General features: G+C 49.7%; 1 protein-coding gene across 7 annotated transcripts in view; it reads right to left on the bottom strand.

Moving 5' to 3' along the window:
* GRIK4 (glutamate ionotropic receptor kainate type subunit 4) overlaps positions 1 to 21,950 on the bottom strand; it is a 392,975-nt gene that overhangs the window by 114,155 nt on the left and 256,870 nt on the right. For all 7 annotated transcript variants that reach the window (XM_088843015.1, XM_088843018.1, XM_088843016.1 and 4 more), the window contains one exon: positions 4,474 to 4,635. In XM_088843015.1, coding sequence (XP_088699141.1) covers positions 4,474 to 4,635 — 162 coding nt within the window. The remainder of the gene's footprint in view (positions 1 to 4,473; positions 4,636 to 21,950) is intronic.

Raw genomic sequence — 21,950 nt, 5'->3', positions numbered from 1 at the left:
CAAAGGTGTGAGAGCCTGTTATCTAACTTCTGGCTCATCAGCTTTTCCATCCCACTGCAGGTCTTCATTCCGAAGCATCTTTTGGATCTCCCAGTTGCTTTCTCCCTCTACTATTATTTACTAATTTAGCTCTGGAAAGCATTTGGCACTGCAGCTGGGGAAAGTCCTGGTACCCAACTAGTGCTCCATCCATGTTTCCGCTCCTGGGTCTGCAAAGGCCACCATCCCTGCTCCTTCCCGTCTTCCATCCTGTCTCCCTTTGGGAGCCGTCGCTGTCTTTCTGTGGCTTCTGTTCCCCATCCGTGTGGGCATGCCTCTAGGTCGTCTCTGCTTCTCCTGTCCTTGTCTCTTCTAAATATTAAATACCCCCAAACGACTCAATTCTCATTTAAAATCCTCTCCTCTTTCTTGGCTCAAAATGTTCCTTGGCAAACACCCGCGATTCTCTTGTTTTTATATTTTCATTTGTTTCTTCATTGCTATCTTCTTTGAAGCTGTTTGTAAATTGTTTAGGGGAATGAAAGACTGTATAAATTAAGATGAATCAATCTGACTCAAGGAATAGCAGCTGAATCTCTCCCCCATCCATTGGAATAAAAATAAGAGTATCTTTTAAACACACCACTGTAACCCTTATATTCCCCAACACCCTCAGATCACTGGATTCCCAGAGTCCTCTTGGGTGTCCGTTTGTCTCTGAACTTCTGTTGCTTAAACTCTGATCCCCAGCATAATTCCAGGACAGGAACCATTAAAATTTCATGGAATAGTTCTTACAATCTGGGTTTTATTCAATGAAATAAACACTTAATTACAAACAGCTGTTTTAGCCCAAATTCTAATTACTTAATCTAGCCATCTGTAATTTTAATGATTTTCTACGATTTTTGTTCTTTGCTGCGTGATAAATGGGAGTGGCATATGAAATTAGCAGGGACGTGTCTTCCTTCAAGACTGTCTTCTGCTCAGGCAGGCTGCCAGGCAGGCACGGCCTGGTGGGGGCAGCACTGAGCGCTTTTTTTTGGTGGTCACCCTTCTGTACAGCCACTCCCTCTCTGGGCCCTTGGAACTGGGCCCCCATTCCAACAAGCTCCACCTGGAACATCATGGGCCCAATAGGGAAGATGAGGAAGAGAGGGAGACACACTCCCGTTGGGAGAAAAAGAAGTAAGACAGAAGAAAATGCAAAGAAAATGTGGAGTGTGGGAGAGAAGAACAGAAAGAGCAAGAAGGGAAGGAGGTTATAGTGACAGAGGAAAGTGGGAAGGGCAGAGTGAGCGGGGAGGAGACGAGAAGGAAAAAGAGAACAGAACTGAAGGAGGAGGAGAGGATCGCGGAGGAAAGAGAGAGGAGAGTGGTCCCTCCCAGCTGGAGCCTCCCTGTAGGAAGCTGAGTGGTGAGACAAACCGGGCTGTGTGTTCCTGGAACTGATACTTTCTCGCCTTCCAGCTCCCGGCAGATGAAGGAGCTAGGCTGTTTGTGCTGGGAATTTCCGCCCCCAAAGAGCCTTGAGAAAGATGAGCTTCACGTTCGTCAAGGGGAAGAGTCCCTACATCACCTTCCCTTCAGACACTGTGGCTGGAAGGTTCTATAAGCTAGAGTCCAGGCTTCGCTGTGGCACCGTCCTCCGGAGGTCCCCCGCAAGGCCCCCTGGCACTCCTGCACCTCAGTTTTCTCATCTGTTCAACAAGGGGAGCATGACTGAGCTTGTCTGTTATTAGGGTGCCACGAAGAGGAAGACGTCCAGGTGGGACTGCTTCAAGCACCAGTGGTTCAGCATTCTATCTGTCCTCACTCCTTGACTCTCAGTCTGAGTGCGGCTTTCTTTGGCCAACAAAATGAGGTGGAAGTCACAGTGGGCCCATCCTGGGAGCCTAGGACTCAGAGGTCTTGTGCATTTCCACTTGTTCTGCCACCCTCCTGCCACCACCATGAGAGGACATGCCAGGCCAGCCTGCTGGGCTAGAAGGGTAAGAGCTACCTGGAGCCCCAGCCTGGATCAGCCGATTCCTAGGCATTGAATGAGCTCAGCCAGATCAACAGAGCTGCGCAGCTGAGCCAGCTTACATGAGCTGATCCCTGGTTGACCCTCAGATGCACGAGCTCCATAAATGTTCATTGTTGTAAGCTGGTGAGATTTGGGGGCTGGCTGTTACAAAGCTGATGTTGCAAAAGCTACCTGATATACTTACTAATGCTTCTTGAAATATCTGCCAGATAAAATGTTAAATAAGTTCATTCAATGCATGTAGTGGAAGAAGTGGTGAAGTGTTAGTCACTCAATCGTGTCCTACTCTTTGCGACCCCCACAGACTGTATCCTGCCAGGCTTCTCTGTCCGTGGAATTCTCCAGGCAAGAATACTGGAGTGGGTAGTCATTCACTTCTGTGGGTAGATCCTCCCAGGGGATCTTCCCAACCCAGGGATTGAACCTGGGTCTCCTGCATGGCAGGCAGATTCTTTACCATTTGAGCCACCAGGGAATGGTTCTCAAAGTATCCAGCAGATGGAATGTTAAATAAATTAATTCAATGCATAGTTGTACTCTTTACATTATGCAGTAAAATTGAGGATGGAATCATATCGCATTTTATCTTCACAAGAATCCTCTAAGATGGTCAAACCTAATTCCTCAAAATGACAGAAAAAGAATCTGAGGCCCAGGAGGGTTACATAGCTACTTCAGATCACACAGCAAGAGAACAACAGAGCCAGGATTTGAATCCAGGTCCTGTGCCTCCAAAGCCAGTGCTCTTGTCAGCGTATGTGAGCACAGCCAAAGCCGGTCCCACAGCTCTGGGAGTGGCACCGCCTGGCCTGGGTGTCGGGTGGTCATGAACCAGGTGCCCAGGACGGCCCATCTGCCTGTCTGTGGTCAACGTGCATACAAATGGAAGGGCTGAAACCCGCAGAGGGACACTGGCAATGTGGCACCAGGACTTTTGGTGTCACTGGGCCAGGTGCCAAATGTGGACTGGTTTGGCTTGGAGAGGAGGGGGCAGGTTTTGCCTCCTCTTAGCTCAGCTGGTAAACAATCCGCCTGCAATGCAGGAGGCCCCCGTTCAATTCCTGGGTCGGGAAGATCCAATGGAGAAGGGATAGGCTGCCCACTCTAGTATTCTTGGACTTCCCTGGTGGCTCAGCTGGTAAAGAATCCACCTGCAATCTGGGAGGCCTGGGCTTGATCCCTGGGTTGGGAAGATCCCCTGGAGAAGGGAATGGCAACCCACTCCAGTATTCTTGCCTGGGAAATCCCATGGACACAGGAGGCTGGTGGGCTACAGTCCATGGGGTCGCAAAGAGTCAGACACGACTAAATGACTTTCACTTCACTTCACTTCACTTCCTGATACTGTGCGCTGAGCCTCTGAAGTGTGTCAGCACCTCATTACAACACTAGTGTGATGAGTGCAAGACCCACAGACAAGACCAAGGGCACAGGGCTGTGCTCCTCCCAGGAGGGGTGAGCAGGGTCCCACCCACGACCCTGTGCCTGAGGACTCGTCACTGCCTCTTAAGCAACTGGGGGTGCTTCCTTCCTCCAGGTGTTTCGCCCCAGCAAGTCCTTCCTGTGGCATCTTCCCTCTTTCAGGTCTAAAACACCCTGCTAGAATGTGCCTGGTAACCCTGAGAACCTTCTAGCTCAAGTTTTCATGCCTCATTCTCTTGGCTGGTTCCCTGATCAAAGCTTCCTGAGCTTTGCAAGAGTTCTGACCTTTGGAAAGTTATGTGGGCATCACATGAACAGCCTCATGGGGCTTCAGGAGGCTTAAATCTAACCCGGCTAGGACAGCTCTAGAAAGCCATGCAAGCCCACTTCCAGAGAATGTGCCTTGTAATAAATGAACGTGAGCAGGCATCCCTGACAGGCCCCACAGAGTAAGGACATTGGACCCAGCGGAGACCAGCCAGGGAAATCTCTGCCTCCATCACACACACAGAGGGGAATGGCGTGCAGGGAGGAAAAACACAGGTAAAGGCACAAAGGAAGCCTCTCTGGATGAGCTGCACTGGGGGCAGTGGTCCACGGTACAGGGCCAGGAGTATCAGAATCTAGTTTCACTTGCAAACAGCTTGGGGTTTGCCCTTGAACAAGATCCCCACATCCTCTTCTCTCATCTCCATGCCTGGGCTTCAGTCTATCTGAGAGATGAAGGAACAGGTCAGCTAAAGCCCTTCCAATGTAAGATTCTTGGATCCTAAACTCAGTGGGCCTTAGCAACAGCATCATCAGGAGTCTGGCCACAGACAGCACTAAATGACAGTCCGGGGCCTCCACACACTCCCTCCCTGCTGACTCCTCCCCCAAAGAGTCCCTTGTAAGCACTTTCCAGCACTAGTACGATCTAGTTTTGAGCTGGGCCTGGACAAGGCTGGAGTCCTGGATGGGCTATACTTGGGGAGGGGCTGGCTCACAGAGGGGGTGCATGTGGCTGCAAAGGGGCGGCAGGGAAGGGCCTGGTGGGCACTTACTGCGGGCCCCGTGAAGGGCACGTGGTCACAGTTCTCCTGCCAGGACTGGTTGAGGCTCTGTGCAAACTCTTGGAAGAAAGCGTGGGACTGGTTGAAGATGGAAAAGCCCAGAATGTTGACACGATCGTCCATGAGGCTGTCCATCCTCTGGAGCGAGAACTCCTGAAAGACGCAGCAGGCAGAGCAGAGCAGGGTTAGGAAGGGCAGGGCAGGGTGGGCTCTGCAGGGGTCACAGCTGGGGAGTGCATCCTAGCCAAACGGACACCATTTCCAGGTGCTCTGCTGGGTGTCAGGCCCCAGGGAAGACAGAGAGTCCTTCCTCAAATAGCTCACAGTGGAGGGGTGCAGGGAGGGAGAATAGAGAAGTAAGCAGAATTATCTCTAAGAAGGCATGTGTACAATGCTCTGGCTGGAGAAGGAAAGAAAAACACGAATGAGCTGGTGGAGGCAGGATCGTGTGTGCATAAGGTGTGACCCATGAGCTGTTTTGAAGGATGCTTAGGCATTTTCTGGGTGGAAAATGTGAGTGGACCAAGGCTATTCCAGACAGAAGTCACCATGGATACAAAGACCAGGCGGTGACACAGTGTGGGGGCTCCTGCGGTATACTTTCACAGAAGCATCGCTCTTCAAAATGTGTCCACAGAACACCTGCCGTCAAACTCACCTGGGTATCTTGTTTTAAAAAAGTTATGCTGCCTGCATCCCACCTAATACCAACTGAATCCATATCTCAGAAGCTGAGGCCCAGGACCCGGTATTTTTAGCAGGGTCCAAGGTCATATGCACATCAAAGTTTGAGAGTCACTGGGTCAGAACCTGGATACGTGAGTGTGGGGTGACTGTGTGAGATGGAGCAGGAGACGTCAGCAGGGGCCAGAGCACAGGGCTTGGTTCCTGGGTCAGGGAGCTTGCACTTTATCCTAATCGTGATGGGACCTGAAGGCTCAGTCAGCCGAGGAGTGAGAAGATCAAGTTGTATTTCTAAGAATCTCCACCTGAACATCTGCAGGTAGGGCTGTGCCTTCATTTTTTTATTATTATTTTTTATTCATTTCACAAATATTGAAGTGCTAATTACGTGCCAGACATGGGCACAGAGGATGTTCTAGACACGGAATATATATGAACAAGAAACACATTTCGTGATGTCCAGGAACTTGCAGGTCAGGGGACGAGACAGGCTGTAAGCAAACAAATAAGCACATACACTGTCAGATAGGGCTTCCCCAGCGGCTCAGCAGTAAAGAATTTGCCTGCAATGCAAGAGCCACAGGGAGACACAGTTTCGATCCCTGGGTCAGAAAGATCCCCTGGAGAAGGGTATGGCAACCCACTTCAGTATTCTCGCCTGGAGAATTCCAAGAACAGAGGAGCCTGGTGGGCTACAATCCATGAGGTCACAGAGTCGGACGCAACTGAGGCAACTTAGCACACAGGCACTGTCAGATATCTGTGGGGGCTTAGGGTGGGGGTTGCTCCCCGAGATGAGGCAGTTAGGGAAACCCCACGAGGGGCAGTGGCATTTAGACACTCAAGGGAATTCTCCCAGGATGTGTGGTCCTCACCCAGTCACCTGGCTGGAGCCATGGTTTCACTCAACGAAAAGCTGCAGGCATCAGTCTCATGGAGGCCAGTTAGTGTCACAGGGAGAAGCACCCTTATCTCAGGCAGGGCTGAGGTCAGAGTCCTGGACCCCCAAAGTCCCCCTGGTTCCATACAGGGAAACCAGGCAAGAGAATGTGGGCTATTCAGCTCGCCAATCCCCGCTCCTGAAATAATGCCTTCACATGCAGGTCAGGTCATCCTTGTGCACTGAATTCACATTCGTCACGCATTTATTCCACATGCCTCGCACACAGCTCTGCACCCTCTGGCCACATGGTCGTTAGAGCCCAGGACTAACCCATCAGCCACTCCGTCTGACATGACAGATGGCAGGTGCCGTGGGCTAGCTTTGTAGCTGAGCAGAAACACGGCTCTTCTTCAGGCGGCCTCCTTGTCTTAAGGCTTAGTTCCTCCAGGCCCCTGTCACGTCCCTGGCAAACTCACTCACTCACATCCACGGCCACAGCCAAGCCCTCGGGCCATGGGCCTGCGCTCTACCCGGAGTCCAGCCTCATTAGCTGCAGCTTGCAGAGTAAAGTTACAAAGATGCCTTTGGAGTCACCAAAGGCTGACAGCGTGGAGTGGGATGAGGATTAAGTGTCTTTTGGATCCTGCCACAGCCCCGTCAGGGGAACCCGGACGTGTCAGAGAATGTATTGATTCGTAAGCTGATATGTCTCCGTCTCTAACAGGGCAGCTGCCCATGTGCTGTGGGCTATCAGCAGACACGAGGGGGCAGATGGCTAATGAGGAGAGAACATCTGGCAAGGAGGGGGTGGCGGGGTGCAGAGCCAGGCTGCTGTCAGGTGACCGAGGGGCCGCCCCGGCTGTGGTTGCTGTGGGGGGAGCTGGAGATGTCCCCTCTCCCTTGGCTTCTGTGTCAATGTGGGCAGCTCGTCCCCACCACCAACCCCTGCCCCATCCTCACACGCACAGCAGGGTGGAAGCAGGCCCATTTCAAACAATCCCTGATAGCTCAGTTGGTAAACAATCCGCCTGCAACGTAGGAGACCCCGGTTCGATTCCTGGGTCTGCAAGATCCCCTGGAGAAGGGATAGGCTACCCACTTCAGTATTCTTGGGCTTCCCTTGTGGCTCAGCTGGTAAAGAATACGCCTGCAATGCAGGAGACCTGGGTTCGATCCCTGGGTTGGGAAGATCCCCTGGAGAAGGAACAACTACCCACTCCAGTATTCTGGCCTGGAGAATTCCATGGACTGTATAGTCCATGGGGTCGCAAAGAGTCAGACATGACTGAGTGACTTTCACCTCACTTCACTTCCTGATACTGTGTGCTGAGCCTCTGAAGTGTGTCAGCACCTCACTACAACACTGGAGTGATGAGTTCAAGACCCACGGACAAGACCGGGGGCACAGGGCTGTACTCCTCCCAGGAGGGGTGAGCAGGGTCCCACCCACGACCCTGTGCCTGAGGACTCGTCACTGCCCCTTAAGCAACTGGGGGTGAGGACTTCCTTCCTCCAGGTGTTTCCCCCAGCAAGTCCTTCCTATGGCATCTTTCCTCTTTCAGGTCTAAAACACCCAGTTAGAATGCGCTTGGTAACCCTGAGAACCTTCTAGCTCAAGTTCTCATGCCTCCTTCTCTCAGCTGGTTCCCTGACCAAAGCTTCCTGAGCTTTGCAAGAGTTCTGACCTTTGGAAAGTTATGTGAGCATCACATGAACAACATCATGGGGCTTTGGGAGACTTAAATCTAACCTGGACAGATTTAGAAAGCCATACAAGCCCACTTCCAGAGAACTTTTGACATCTTGATATCTAGACTCACAGTGGCAGTAGGAGGGACACAAGTGCTTTGGGTTCAAATCCAGGCACTATACTGCCATGTATGATCTGGCTTCAGATCTTCGTTTAAAGTGGCAACAACAATGACAGCAACCTCAGAGGTCATTCAAGGAACAAGTAACAGGCATGCACCCGGCGTATCATCTCTGGCACATAAGACACGTTCAACATGTGACAGCTTCGAACATGCTACCACAAGACTGTGGGCAGCTGCTAGCTTCCTACTTCTTTGGTTCCACTTGTCTTGGAAACCTGAGTTCAGAAGGTGTTTCCTTGAAATGCATGACCCAAGCTGAGTAAGAATGAATGAATTAATTACAGACAGTTAGAGACAGCCCATCCCAAAGCCAGACAACCTGTCTTCCTGCCTTTTAATAACTACCTTCTCATCCTCCAATTATATCCTATTTTCAAAGGCCCCCTTAAGATAAAAAGATCCAGCAGCTTCCTTGATAATCCATCCTATTTATAATGACTCATGGGAGAGCTTGTGAAAGGACAAGAAAGGGGTGGAGTGTTCTTTTATTGTAATTTCCCAGGACACTTCAGGCTTCTATTCTCTAAGCATCTTCACTGTTAGGAAATGCTTCTTTCTGTCTAAATGTACACTCTCCTGCTGCTGCTGAAGCCTGGTATCTAAGTGAAAGTGGGAAACAGCTGCCCACTGCCAGTTTGTACCCAAAGAAAATCTTCTAAGTTCTAGTATTTCCCAAAGTGTGTTTCTTAGGACAGTAGCTTTTCCAGAAAGTATTTACAGAAGTTTCAAGAAAACAAGGTTCCATGTTCAAATAAGGGGAGCAAACATGGTGTATTCTAACCACATTTTCAAGATTTACAATGCACACTAGCACATTAAAGGGTTAAAGAAGTCCTACTGTAAAGCAGCTTGATTTTGTTTAACCTGAGACTTTCTAGACTCTATGAAACACTTTCCCCACCAAAGCTATGGATGTCTCACAGGAGTGTTCTATACACTGGCCAGGTGGAAATGATGTTTTAAACATGCTACACAGTCATGTACAGATGTGAGAGTTGGACCATCAAGAAGACTGAGTGCTGAAGAATGGATGCTTTTGAACTGTGGTGCTGGAGAAGACTCTTGAGAACCCCTTGGACAGCCAGGAGATCAAACCAGTCAATCCTAAAGGGAACTAACCCTGACTATTCATTGGAAGAACTGATGCTGAAGCTTTAATACTTTGGCCACCTGATGTGAAGAGCTGACTCACTGGAAAAGATCCCGATGCTGGGAAAGATTAAGGGCAGGAGGAGAAAAGGGTGACAGAGGATGAGATGGTTGGATAGCATCACTGATTCAATGGACGTGAGTTTGAGCATTTGATAGTGAAGGACAGGGAAGCTTGGCAAGCTACCGACCATGGGGTAGCAAAGAGTCGGACATGACTTAGCGACAACTGAACAACAACAATTCTGAACATGTTTAGGGAAACATGTATCATAACCCCCAAATCAAGTGATAGGGACATTTGGCTGAGAGGGTATTATATAAAATCAACCAGTTTCAGGGTGAGAGGGGAGAATAGGCCCTCTGGCTCCTGCTTTCCACTGGGAGCTCAAGCCAAGAAGGCACCCTGGCCTCATCCAGGTGTCCTGTGCTCCCCGGGTGTGTTCCCTGGCTGCCTGTGACCTTAACTGAAATGACAAAGTGTTAGGAACCCTGGAGTAGATCAAGTTCTCATGGGGACCTTGATTCTCTTCTTATAAACGTCCTGGGGAGGAAAATCCTAATGTCTCCGCTCCCAATGTGAGTGGATTCCACCACAGTCACGAGACCAGGGAAATCAGGGTGAAGAACAGAGGCTATGGCCACCTGGTGAGGCTGAGTGGTGGCACAGAGGCCAAGACCAAGTCTTCAGTTACTACAAGAGCACGTGGCTTTGTTACAGCACTTGCAATGCCAATATATTCATGTCCTTGGCCTCTTCCTCCCAAGGCCTGTGTGTTCCTAAAAGCAGGGATGTACCTGACCCGTTTATTATTTATTTATTTTTGGCTGTGCTGAGTCTTCACTGCTGATGGACTTTTCTCTAGTTGTGGCGAGTGGGGGCTACTCTCTAGTTGCAACGTGCAGGCTTCTCATTGCAATGGCCTCTCGTTGCGGAGCCCGGGCTCTAGGGCATGTGGGCTTCAGTAGTTGTGGCACTCGGGCTTAGTAGTTACTGCTTGCAGGCTGGGGCTCAAGAATTTGGGCTCAATAGTTGTGGCACACAGGCTTAGTTGCTTTGCAGCATGTGGGATCTTCCCCGGCCAGGGACTGAACTCATGCCCCCTTCATTGGCAGGCAGATTCTTATCCACTGCACCACCAGGGAAGTCCCCCATTAAAAAAAAAAAATTCTGGCTTCGCTCAAGGGTTGCGGGATCTTAGTTCCCTGACCAAGGATCAAACCTGTGCCCCCTTCATTGGGAGTGCAGGGCCTTAATCACTGGACCGCCAAGGAAGTTCCCTGCCTCATTTCTGAAACCTCCATTGCACCCAGCATGGTGCTTAATACCTGGAAGCTGTTTGCTGAATGTTGCTTGAGGCTGTGGATGGAAGATGCTTCAAAGCCCCGGGGTCTTCACGATGCCTGATTCTGCTCAGTCTTATTCCTACAGAAGGTGTAAGAACGTGAGCAGGATGGGGACCATACCTCGATTGTCCTCTGCAAGTTACATTATTATATTTTGAAAAGCAAATTCCTGACAGCTTGTTTTCTTATCACTGGGCTTTCTCATTTAAAAGTTATAGATGCGCACACATTTGTGTATGTGTGAGCATATGGGATTGTGTGTGCATGTGTATCCTTCTGTATACAGTGGTTTTCAGGGGACTGAATAGCTGCAATTGAAGCTATTCAGGTCACGCCCGCAAGTGAATACTGGAGAGTGTTACCTGAGATTGAAGGGCGTTTAGAAGAGGCCTGGGAGGAGCGCCTCATGCATGAAGGATGGAGAGCCGCATGGGTGCAGTGGATCGGCTGCATGGCCCCCTTTGTCCAGCAGCTGTGACACTTCCAGTGTCCTGGTTTGCCCACGGCCTTCCACTCTAGTCAGTTGCAAGGACCACTCCATGGCCCTACAGCCTGCTCATCCACCAGGCCAGGAGCTAGGGCAAGCTGAGTGTGGGCAGCGGGGTGGAGGGGTGAGGGACAAGGTCAGCTGACTAGAGATTAAAAGCACAAGGGTTTTTCATGATCTGGACTCAGCCTCTGTACTTGACTTTAAGGAGAAAAACAGGAAATCAAAACACAGGTCCAGACCATGTCCTGGGGTCAAGTCCATCTCCTAACCCTTCACTGCCTGGGCCTGGATGCAGGTGAAATGGGGGAGTGGGGGAAGGGCATTTCAACTCTCTGCCCAGGAGCCCCTTCTCCTTGGTTTCGTCTCCCAATTTCTGAGCCCCCAAGGGCCTGACCATTGCCAGGGCCACCTAAGCTAGACATTTCAAAGGCAGCCTCCACCCCCTCTTCCATCAACTCTATATCTAGTCAATCCTTTCACATCTGTCTCCTAAATGTGTCCTGTATCTCTATCCCTTCCTTTCCGATCCCGCCAGGTTAGGCCTTCCTCATTTTTCCTTTGTCTATTAAGTAAACTACCCCTTGGATCTTGGGAGACTCAGCCACGACACAGCACAAGTCCCAGCTGCCGTTCACGTGGATGGCAACGTGAATGGCGCCCCCTGGAGTCGTGCCATGTGGCGATCCTATCAGGGGACCGCAGGATATAATGAAAAGAGGTTTTGAAATAAGATAGTCTGTGTTAGAATCCTGTTTTGCCACATACTGTTTGGGTGATCCTGGGCAGGTGAGCAGCCTCGCTGAATTTTGTTCTGCTCAACTGTAAATGCAGATCAGAGCATCCACCTTGCAGGGACAATCCATGGCTTGTGCAGTCCATCCTCCTCGCTGTCCCTTCTCCTTCCTTCTCCTGGTCCCCACACTCCACTTAGGTCCGGACAAAGTGAACTATCTGGCCTGGGGGTTTCTCCTCCCTTCTTCCCTCCCCGCCTCACCCTTCAAGAAGCTATCCTTAGCTACTTGTCAAATAAGAAAAGTTTTGCCAAGTCAGTCACCATAAGGTGTTAATTGCTCGGTATGGCTCTTTGTGTGGAGACAGAAGGCTTGAGTTGCTGTTCCAGACCTTCCAACCATAAATAGTCCTAACAAAGCAATAATTATAATAATAATAACTGTGACAATTTATTGACCACCAACTGTGTGCCTGGCAGAACTACGCTGCATGTGCAGGATCTCAACCCATTCTTACAGCAGCCCTACCCCAGGGGAGTTATCAGGGTCAATTTATAGCTGAAGGAGCAGAGACCCAGAGGAGTGAGTGGTTTTCCAAGGCCACACAGCTGTAAACAGACCCAGACCCAGCGGTTTCTCTTTGTACCCCTGATTCATCCCCGTCAGCGGGGCATCGAAGGTCAAGGGTACTATGAGTTCATGCTGACTGTGCTGTAAAAGAGCTGGCAAAATTGAATTAAAATTCATTTCAGAATACACAACTCGACTTTAAGAGCAATGACTTCTGGTCTAAGATTTGCAGCTACAAAATGAACACTGGTGGTCCAAGAGAGTAAAGAGATTATCCAACATCAAGTAAATCTCTGCCTGAGAAGCATTTTAATTACAAAGGGTCCTGGGGATTGGTGCGGGCTCCTGACTGAGCAACTAAAACTGATCTTGAGAACATGGGAGAGCTGAGGTTTGCCCCAAGCCGTGTCTGTTCAGCACAAAGAATCCCAGGAAGGAATACGAGACACCACCAGGTGTCAGGTGGGGAGGAATTAGAAATAAATGCAGTATGATCGGATAACCAACAAGGACCTACGGTCTAGCACAGGGAACTCTGCTCAACGTTATGCGGCAGCCTGGATGGGAGTGGAGTTTGGGGGAGAAGTGGATACATGTATATGTATGCCTGAGTCCCTTCTCTGTTCACCTGAAACTATCACAACATTGTTAATCGGCTATACCCCAATACAAACTAAAAAGATTTTATAAAAGAAAGAAAAGCATTGCGACTGAAGACATGAACGGCTAACATGCATAGAGAAGTTACAGTCAGCTTCATGAACTTGGCTGACTTCAGTCAGGACAGGTTTAGGAGCCTTGGTCATCCCTGATCACCATCATCTGAGCCACAGAAGCTTTCCTGCTGGCCTGTGGGTGGTCTTGCTCACTGCTGTATCTCTAGCCCAGTGAAACTTGGTGCAACCAGAAGCTGGTTCTTTGGTGTCATTAAATGATGAGGACAGTAACTGTGCTGGAGGGAGTGGGCATGGATGCGGAGTCACAACATGTTAAATCAGGCATGTCTGCTGCTATTTTGTCCTAGATTTTCTTGACTGGAGCCCCAAATTCCAAAAACCAATCTCTGCTTTTTAATTGTTCAATCTTTTTATTTTAGTCTCTTTTCATTAGACAGGATTCTGTTACAAAATAGGGAAAGTCGCACTTCACAGTGTTGGCTGTGAGACTTAAAAGAGATAAGTGATATCTAGGAAAGCGCTATTCAGATAGGAAATATGACAGGAACTCCTTGAAATTATCAGTATTGCTAGTGTAACAGTACACTAGCTCGAGGAAGGCATTTTGGGCGCACTTTCAGGCATCATTAACAGGCAATGAGGAAGACAGGGTGGGGAGGGAGCCTTCTGTCTTCCCTACAGATTTGCCATGGAGGAAGATCTCTCTGATCTTGCATGGAGGCCTGAGAATTCAACATCTCCCTTCCTGCCAGGGCCACAGGCAACTTTTAAAAGTGCCACCCTGATGACGCCTCTACAGCCTCTGCAGTCTCGTTGGATTCCACCACCCAGACCCAGCTGAGCTTGACCGTCCTTCTCTGCAGACTCTTTGCTCCAGACTGGTTCATATTCACACAGTGGTGTATCCTTGTTCCTCTGTTGCTTTCACCCAAGACTCAACCTTTGATCTCTGCACCATGCTCAGGCCTGGCCCCTAACTTCCTGGGAAAGGAGACCAGCAACCTCCTATCACCCAAATCAGAAGCCATTTATTAAACATTATTTTATCATTGAGGATCATAACATTAACTGCTTCCATTGGCACAGCTCTACAAAACTTGTAAGGCGCTTTCGTGCACCTTTCGCTGGTCCTCACCAGCACCCTTGGTGTGGAGAGAGTGGGTTTTAGTCACATACCCATCTGATGGAAGGAGACACTGAAGTGCCTAGGAGTTAAGTATCTTGCTCAAAAGACACACTGGGATTAATGTCCAGGTACCTGGCATTCACGATCAGCACTTACACCTCCATTCCTCCCTACTGGGGCTCAGCAGTAGGCTAAGTCAATAGTAGCAGCAGTGTTAGTCCCTCAGTCGGGTCTGACTCTTCGCGACCCCATGGACTGTAGCTCACCAGGCTCCTCTGTTCAAAGAATTCTCAGGCAAGAATACTGGGGTGGGTTGCCATTCCCTTCTCCAGGGGATCTTCCTGACCCAGGGTCTCCCACACTGCAGGCAGATCCTTCAACATCTGAGCCACCAGTGAGGGATACAGCAAAAACTCAGATGCACAAGCCCTCCACTGAGGCTGTTCATGACTGACAACTTTTAATGTTCTGACCCCAGGAGTACTGAGAACACCAAAAGCTTCCAAATTCTTAAGCCATTATTACGAAGCTGGAATAATGGAAGATATCCTTGACAGTATCACTCCTAAACTTCTACTTCTCATTGTTCCACCCCAATCTAATCCCGTCCCTTGTCTGCCTAGCTGTGAATGCCACCATCACCCACCCATCATTCAGGCTCAGATTCGGAGCTCATTCTCCACTTCTCCCCATCTCATCCATGTTTGCATGCATTGGTTGTGGTCCCTGGAAACGCTGTGCCTCTTTAACACCTCTTGAATCTGTCCCCTGCTCTCCATCTACCGCTTCTGCCTCAATTCAGATCTTCACAAGCTTGTTCTCGGACTTTGAATGAATTGGTTTCCCCTCCTCCAGTTTTGCCTTTCTCCAGCTTCTTCCTTCATGCTATTGCTCAAGAGCTCTTTCTCAACAATTCAATTGATCATGAATCCCTCCCCACCTCCCAACTCCTTACTGCACTCAGGACAAAAACAAACTCCTTAGCTGGACATATGTGTCTTTTTACGCTATGATTCCTGCCTACCCCTCTGTTCATTCATCACCTTGACTTCCTCCACCATCCAGGAACTGGCCACTGTCCTCCCAGGTATACTCATCATCACTTAGAGCTTTTTATCCCATCACTGCTCAGCCACTCATTCATTCATTCAGACTCTAGCCCGCCAGGCTCCTCTGTCCATGGGATTCTCCAGGCAAGAATACTGGGGTGGGTTGCCATGCCCTCCTCCAGGGGAACTTCCCGACCCAGGGATCAAACTCGCGTCTCTTGCATCTCCTGCATTGCAGGCAGATTCTTTACCTCTAGTGCCATCTGGGAAGCTGTCATGAGTTTGTTCAAAGCAACTTCCCAAGGATTGGGTGCTATTGGAAATAATGTATTTACAGTAGCAGCATCTACCCAGGAGGAAAGCATATAGAAAGAAGTCAAGGTTATTGACTGAGTGAATTTAGGAAGGGAGCACCTGTCAGGCTGTTCTTATCTTAATGGATGGACAGCTTGGTCCTTTAACTTTCAAGGCTCTTTCCTTAAGACTAGAGCCATTCATTTTCCCTTGGGGCCCAAAGTATGGGGGAGGCCAGGACCCAAGCCTTTGTCTTTTAAGTGGCCTCTTAGGGACTTCCCTCCTTGTCCAGTGACTAACACTCTGCTCCCACTGTAGGGAACCCAGTTTCGAACCCTGGCCAGGGAACTAGATCCCACATGCCACAACTAAGGGTTTGCATGCTGCGACGAGAATTGAAGATCCCACATGCTGCAACTATAACCTGGTTCAGCCAAATAAATAAATAAAAATTGAAAAGAAAAAAAACAGTGGCCCCTTAGCCTTTCTTGAGAAAGCACTGAAGCCACCAGGAGTCCAGAATCTCCCGGGTCCCTTCACATCCTCTCCCTCCCTCCAGTTACCTGTCTATCTATCTGCATCACAGCCTGTGCTCTCTGCATTCTAGGTGATTGCTTTTTGTGTAACAGGTCTTTGAAGAAAGTAGCAGCTGGGAGGCTAATTCACGCCTGTCAGTGAATTCCATTTAATGGGAGATTTGGTTCTAAACCTCCCTGCTCCCGGCTTTCCTGGATCCTTCTCCCTGCATGTCTCCTCTTCATGTATCCCCATGACCTGAGCACGCACAGCCCTTCCTCCCAGGAACCTTGTCCCTTCTCTGCTTTTCTTCCCCAGCATGAGTCTACAAACAGGACTTCAAAAGCAGACTGTATTCTGTCTTGTCCAGAGCTCTGCTCCCTGCACCTTACTCTGTGCCTGTGCTCAAACATTCATTATACGAATTCATGACCACCTGCAAACATCATCAAGGCAGAAACACCTTTACAAAGACTTCAGTCATTTGCTCCCAGGAAGAAGGAAGGCAGAGGCCAGGGGGTGTGGGGGAACCCTCCCACCTCCACCCCAGCAGCTCTGTCTTCATCTTAGCTTTAGAAATGTTCTGTGCCTCTGGGAACTAAGTAAGTGGTTACTAACTGTGATGCCGAGACCTCAATGGATCAAACTGACAAAATGGTGGAGGCTTCGTGTTCTCCCCTTGGGCTGGGGGGCGCCATTGCTTTTCTGCAGGCCTGCTTCCTCTATCAGGCACTGATGCATCACCTCTGAAGTCCCCTGCACTCAGGGTCCACTGATTGGGCCTTCTGTCTGCACCGTGCTCTCCTTCCCTCCCAACTCATTAGCCTCAGGCTTGCAGAGACACAAGGCCCTCCCTCCCTCATCTTAGCAGGCATACTAGGAGTTGTTGGGGAAGATGAGTGACACTGTCAATCAGCAGCCTCAGCCTCCTCCCCCACCTCTGCAGCAGGACCAATGAGGGGCTCCCACAGGGGTGGGGCATCTTACTGTCTATGACACACTTGAGATCACTCAGCAAGTATATGACTAAGGCTAGACCAGGATCCAAGCTACTGGACACTCAGGAGGGAAATGGACATAACAGGTGATTTTTCAGATCTTGGCCATTTTGACTCACAGGCTATGATTTTTCCAGTGGTCATGTATAGATGTAAGAGTTGGACTGTGAAGAAAGCTGAGCACTGAAGAATTGATGCTTTTGAACTGTGGTGTTGGAGAAGACTCTTGAGAGTCCCTTGGACTGCAAGGAGATCCAACCAGTCTATCCTAAAGGAGATCAGCCCTGGGTGTTCATTGGAAGGACTGATGCTGAAGCTGAAACTCCAATACTTTGGCCACCTCATGCGAGGAATTGACTCATTGGAAAAGACCCTGATGCTGGGAGGGGTTGGGGGCAGGAGGAGAAGGGGATGGCAGAGGATGAGATGGCATCACCAACTCAATGGACATGAGTTTGCGTAAACTCTGGGAGTTGGTGATGGACAGGGAGGCCTGGTGTGCTGCGATTCATGGGGTCGCAAAGAGTCGGACATGACTGAGCGACTGAACTGAACTGAAACAAAACAAAACAACCCAGGAGCCTCTTCTCTAGGACACCCATCATTTTGGGCATCAGGAACATACCAGTGTGCAAACCTATCTCTGTCAAAGTACTTATCCTTAGTGACAAGTGGAGGCAAATCCCAAACAGTGCTGAGTTCAAGTGCCAGGGGCACAGAGAGGGGCAACATGGCCATAAAAATGACTGTTGATTTTCCCAAGCTGAGAGCTCATTGCAAGCTTAGGCCTGAAAGGCGAGCAGGAGTCAGCAGGCAAGGAGGTGCAGAAGGAGCTTCTAAGACAGAGAAGTGGTGGGATGCACAGAGCTGTGGAGGAGCAAGGCACTGGCTCAATGCAGGGCATTGCAAGCCACCCCATCTGGCTGGGGTGCTGGGCAGTAGGGAAAGGCACAGCTAGAGTCAGAAGTCCATTCCAAAGAGACTGCTTTGGGGACTTCCCTGGTGGTGCAGGAGTTGAGAATCCGCCTTCCAATGTAGAGGACACAGGTTCAATCCCTGGTTGGGGAACTAGGATCCCACATGCCGTGGAACAACTAAGCCCACATGACACAATTATAGAAAGTCCATGTGCAGCAATAAAGACCCAGGGCAGCCAAGATTTTAAAAATAAATTTAAAAAAAAGGAAGAAGATGCTTCGGACTTTATCCTGGGGGTAACAGACAGGGAGCTCCTGCAGGGTTTTAAGCAAAAGAGAGCTATCATCAAGAGGGGTGTTAGGAAGATCTTAACTCTTGGCCAAGATAAAAATCCAGCTTTGAAACTCACAGGAGAGGCGTCCACCACACAGGTGATGGCTGGAGGCTTCAGCTGGACAGGCAGGTGTCACACTTACCACCGGGCTGTGAATGGGAGCTGTCAGCACTGCAAACACAGGGCCGGGGGTGGGGAAAGCCTCAGATGGTGATTAATTGAGTGGCTGATGCCTTTGATATTGAGGGAAGCCTGATGCTGGGGAGAGAGGAGCTAGGCTGTTTAATAATAACAGCATTTGCTCCTCCTAATGGTGCTTGTAATACAACTGCACTTATAATGTAATAATAATAATAATATGATTTGCCGTAATGTATTTTCTTCTCAGTCTCTTTATGCTTTCCAAACATTCATTACATCTCAAGCACTCTTCTCAGTGGGGCCCAAATTCCCCAGGGCCAGGAGCCTATGAGGCAACTTCAGCTGTCCCAGAGGCCTCAGTTTCCCCTTTGCTCTGGTTCTGTCTTCTCTCAGGGGCTAGCTTACAGAGCATCATCGGGAGTCACTGTGTATGCCCCCCACAGAGCCACACAGTGGGTCAGCGGAGGGAACCTGGGTCCGCCATCTATCAGGGGATGTACCATTTCTGTCCCAAGCTCTCCAGAGGCTTTTTTCTGGTTTCCTGACAACGTCTCTCTGTGTCTATCCTTTCACCAGGCAGTGGGGGATTGAGATGGGGAGGGAGCAAATGAAATAAACTAATTTGCACAATTAGTGCACGGGGTAGGCAGGATTCTAAAGATACCACGCCTCACATATACACAATCCCTAGGAATGTGAGTGACTGATGAATTTTACTTCCGTGGTTAGGCTATGCAATATCGCAAGTGCATGCTCAGTCGCATCTGACTCTTTGAGATCCCCCGCCAGGCTCCTCTGTCCGTGGGATTTCCCAGACAAGAATATTGGAGTGGGTTGCCATTTCCTCCTCCAGGAGATCTTCCTGACCGAGCTTCTCCTGCAGCTCCTGCATTGGCAGGCTGATTCTTTACCACTGACTGAGCCGCCTGGGCTTCCCTGGTGGCTCAGAGGTTAAAGCGTCTGCCTCCAATGCGGGAGACCTGGGTTCGATCCCTGGGTCGGGGAGATCCCCTGGCGAAGGAAACGGTAACCCACTCCAGTGTTCTTGCCTGGAGAATCCCATGGACGAAGAAGCCTGGTAGGCTACAGTCCACGGGGTCGCAAAGAGTCGGACACGTCTGAGCGACGGAACGGAATGAAACGAGCCGCCTGGGAGGCCCTGGTATATGGTACAGTTGACTTTAAAAGAGGGTGATTATCCAGGCACACTACCTTTTTAAAAACAGTTTTCTCTGGCTCGTTGCAGAAGAGGAAGTCAAAGAGATTCAAAGTTATGAGAAGGCCTGGACTAGAGGCAGACTGTCCGTGGATGAGATGGAGACATCACAGAGCGGGTCATGGACAAGAAGAAGATGAGCTGGAGGGGAAGGAGGGGTCCTGGGCAAGGACTAGTTTCATTTGCTCCCTTCTGCCTCCCCATCACTTGATAAAAGGACAGACAATGAGAGGCGCTGCCAGAGAACCAGGAGCACGGCACTGGACAGTGACCTTTGGATGCTGAGAGCAGTCCCTAGCCAAGAGCTCAGAAGAAAGCAGAGATTCCAGTCCTGTATTCAACCACAAGGATGTAAATTCTGCTGACAACAGGATGAGCCTGGAAGTGGTCCCTGAGTTCTGGATGAGAACATGTCCAGCCAACACCTAAATTTCAACCTGAGTGGAGAGCTCAGCTGTGCGGTGTGGACCTACAGAGCTGTGAGCCAGTCACTGTGAGGTTTAAGCTGCTGGCTTTCTAGTAATCGGTTTCACAGCAACAGAAAACTCATACAGCACGGAAAAGCAATAAAGAGCCGTTTGTTAAAGACATGAGGTGGGCAGGGAGGTCAAGGGCAAATTCTCAGCTGGACCACTTGTGGAGTGAATGACCTCAGTTAAAGCTTACAAACATCTCTGAGCCTCGCTTCCCTGCTTGGTGGAACCGGAGCCCCTACATCGTAGTGGCATTTTGAGGATTTAAGATCGTGAGCATAAAGTACTTAGGATGGTGTCTGGTACTTCGCTGGTACCGTGGGAGCAATGATTGTTACAATACCAGCTAGTGAAAATGGGTAGGTGTTTATGGTCAAACTTGATAGTGGATTATTGGGAATTGCTGGATCAGTGGACAGAGGGAAGGCTGAGGCATCTCTCATTGAATTAATGGGACTATTGGTGACTCAGGTCAAGGTAGGTCTCCCCTCTCCCAAAGCTCTATTAAGCAGAAGGCCTGGGCAGTCAGGGGGGGACATTTCCATTTTACTTCTAGAGATATGGAGCCAGCGTAGTCCCCAGAGTCTAGTTCTTATTTCAATTTGATTTATTTCACAAGCACAGTCTGGTGCACCCCGCCAGCAACACACACAGGCATGGATGTGGGAGTATGTGTGTGTGTCAAGGAAGATGCAAGGAATGAGCTTCAATTCTATTAAATGGATGATACGCAAATATCTCCAACTTGGTGCCAGGAGCCCCGTGGGACCAATGTTCACTGTCACACTATTTGTCAAATATGAGCAAAGGGGCTGAGTGATAATTGGTTCCTCTGACACCAGGCAGGGTTTCTTTGCCTCCACCAGGGTTTCCACACCCCCGCTGAATGCTCCCTCGGTTTTGATTGATTTTCCTGGCAATCCTCATTTTGCTCTCACACCCCCCGCCCCACGCCATTAGGAATCAAGTGTATCTGGAAATTCTAGGCTCACCTGTAATACCCAGATCTCATTGTGAGGCCCCGATGCTGGGCTCCTGGCCGCCAGTCCAGTCCCTAGCTGGGGTTCTCCCTTTAGGCCTGCAGTGCCCATCACCTTGAAGGGGAGAATAGTTGACAGCCACCCAAGTGAATGTGCAGCGTCTCAGGCATTTATGACCAGCTAGCACCACAATAAAGGTGTTAACTCAGGTTCACTTGGGCTTCCCAAGTGGCACTAGTGGTAAAGAAAGTGAAAGTGAAAGTCACTCATTCGTGTCCGACTCTGCGACCCCATGGACTATACAGTACAGTCCATGGAATACTCCAGGCCAGAATACTGGAATGGGTAGCCTTTCCCTTCTCCAGGGGATCTTCCCAACTCGGGATCCCACGTTGCAGGAGGATTCTTTACCAGCTGAGCACAAGGGAAGCCCAAGAATACTGGATAGAATACTATCCCTTCTCCAGGGGATTCCCAACCCAGGAATTGAACTGGGGTCTCCTGCACTGCAGACAGACCCTTTACCAACTGGGCTACTAGGGAAGCCCATTGGTAAAGATCCCACCTGCCAATGCAGGAGACATAAGAGATGAGAGTTTGATCCCTGGGTCTGGAAGATCCCCTGGAGGAGGACACGGCAACCCACTTCAGTATTCTTGCCTGGAAAATCCCAGACAGAGGAGCTTGGCGGGCTATAGTCCATAGGGTCGCAAAGAGTCGGACACGACTGAAGTGACTTAGCACGCATGCAGATTCACTTGTGACTCCCACCTTTCTTCTTTATCTGCCTTTCATAGGACATGGAAGGTGGCATTTGGCTGCCTGTGTGGAGGGAGGTTAGGGCTCTGAAAGTTCCTCCCCACCCCAAAATACCTTCCTCACCAAATCCACAATTTCCCATAGGATCCACTTCCTTGGTAGAGACTTTGGTTAAAATGGAAATGTCTAAGGCATTAAACTGTGTGTTTAGAACATCCATCCCCCTGTCCTCCTCCACCTGACTAAGTAGTGCTTCTTT

Source organism: Moschus berezovskii, chromosome 14, assembly GCF_049115385.1.
Source record: "Moschus berezovskii isolate FMDL1 chromosome 14, NW_MosBer_1.0, whole genome shotgun sequence".
In the NCBI taxonomy this organism is placed as follows: Eukaryota; Metazoa; Chordata; class Mammalia; order Artiodactyla; family Moschidae; genus Moschus; species Moschus berezovskii.
The sequence above is the reverse complement of the archived record's forward strand: the minus strand, read 5'-3'. Positions and strand labels throughout refer to the sequence as shown.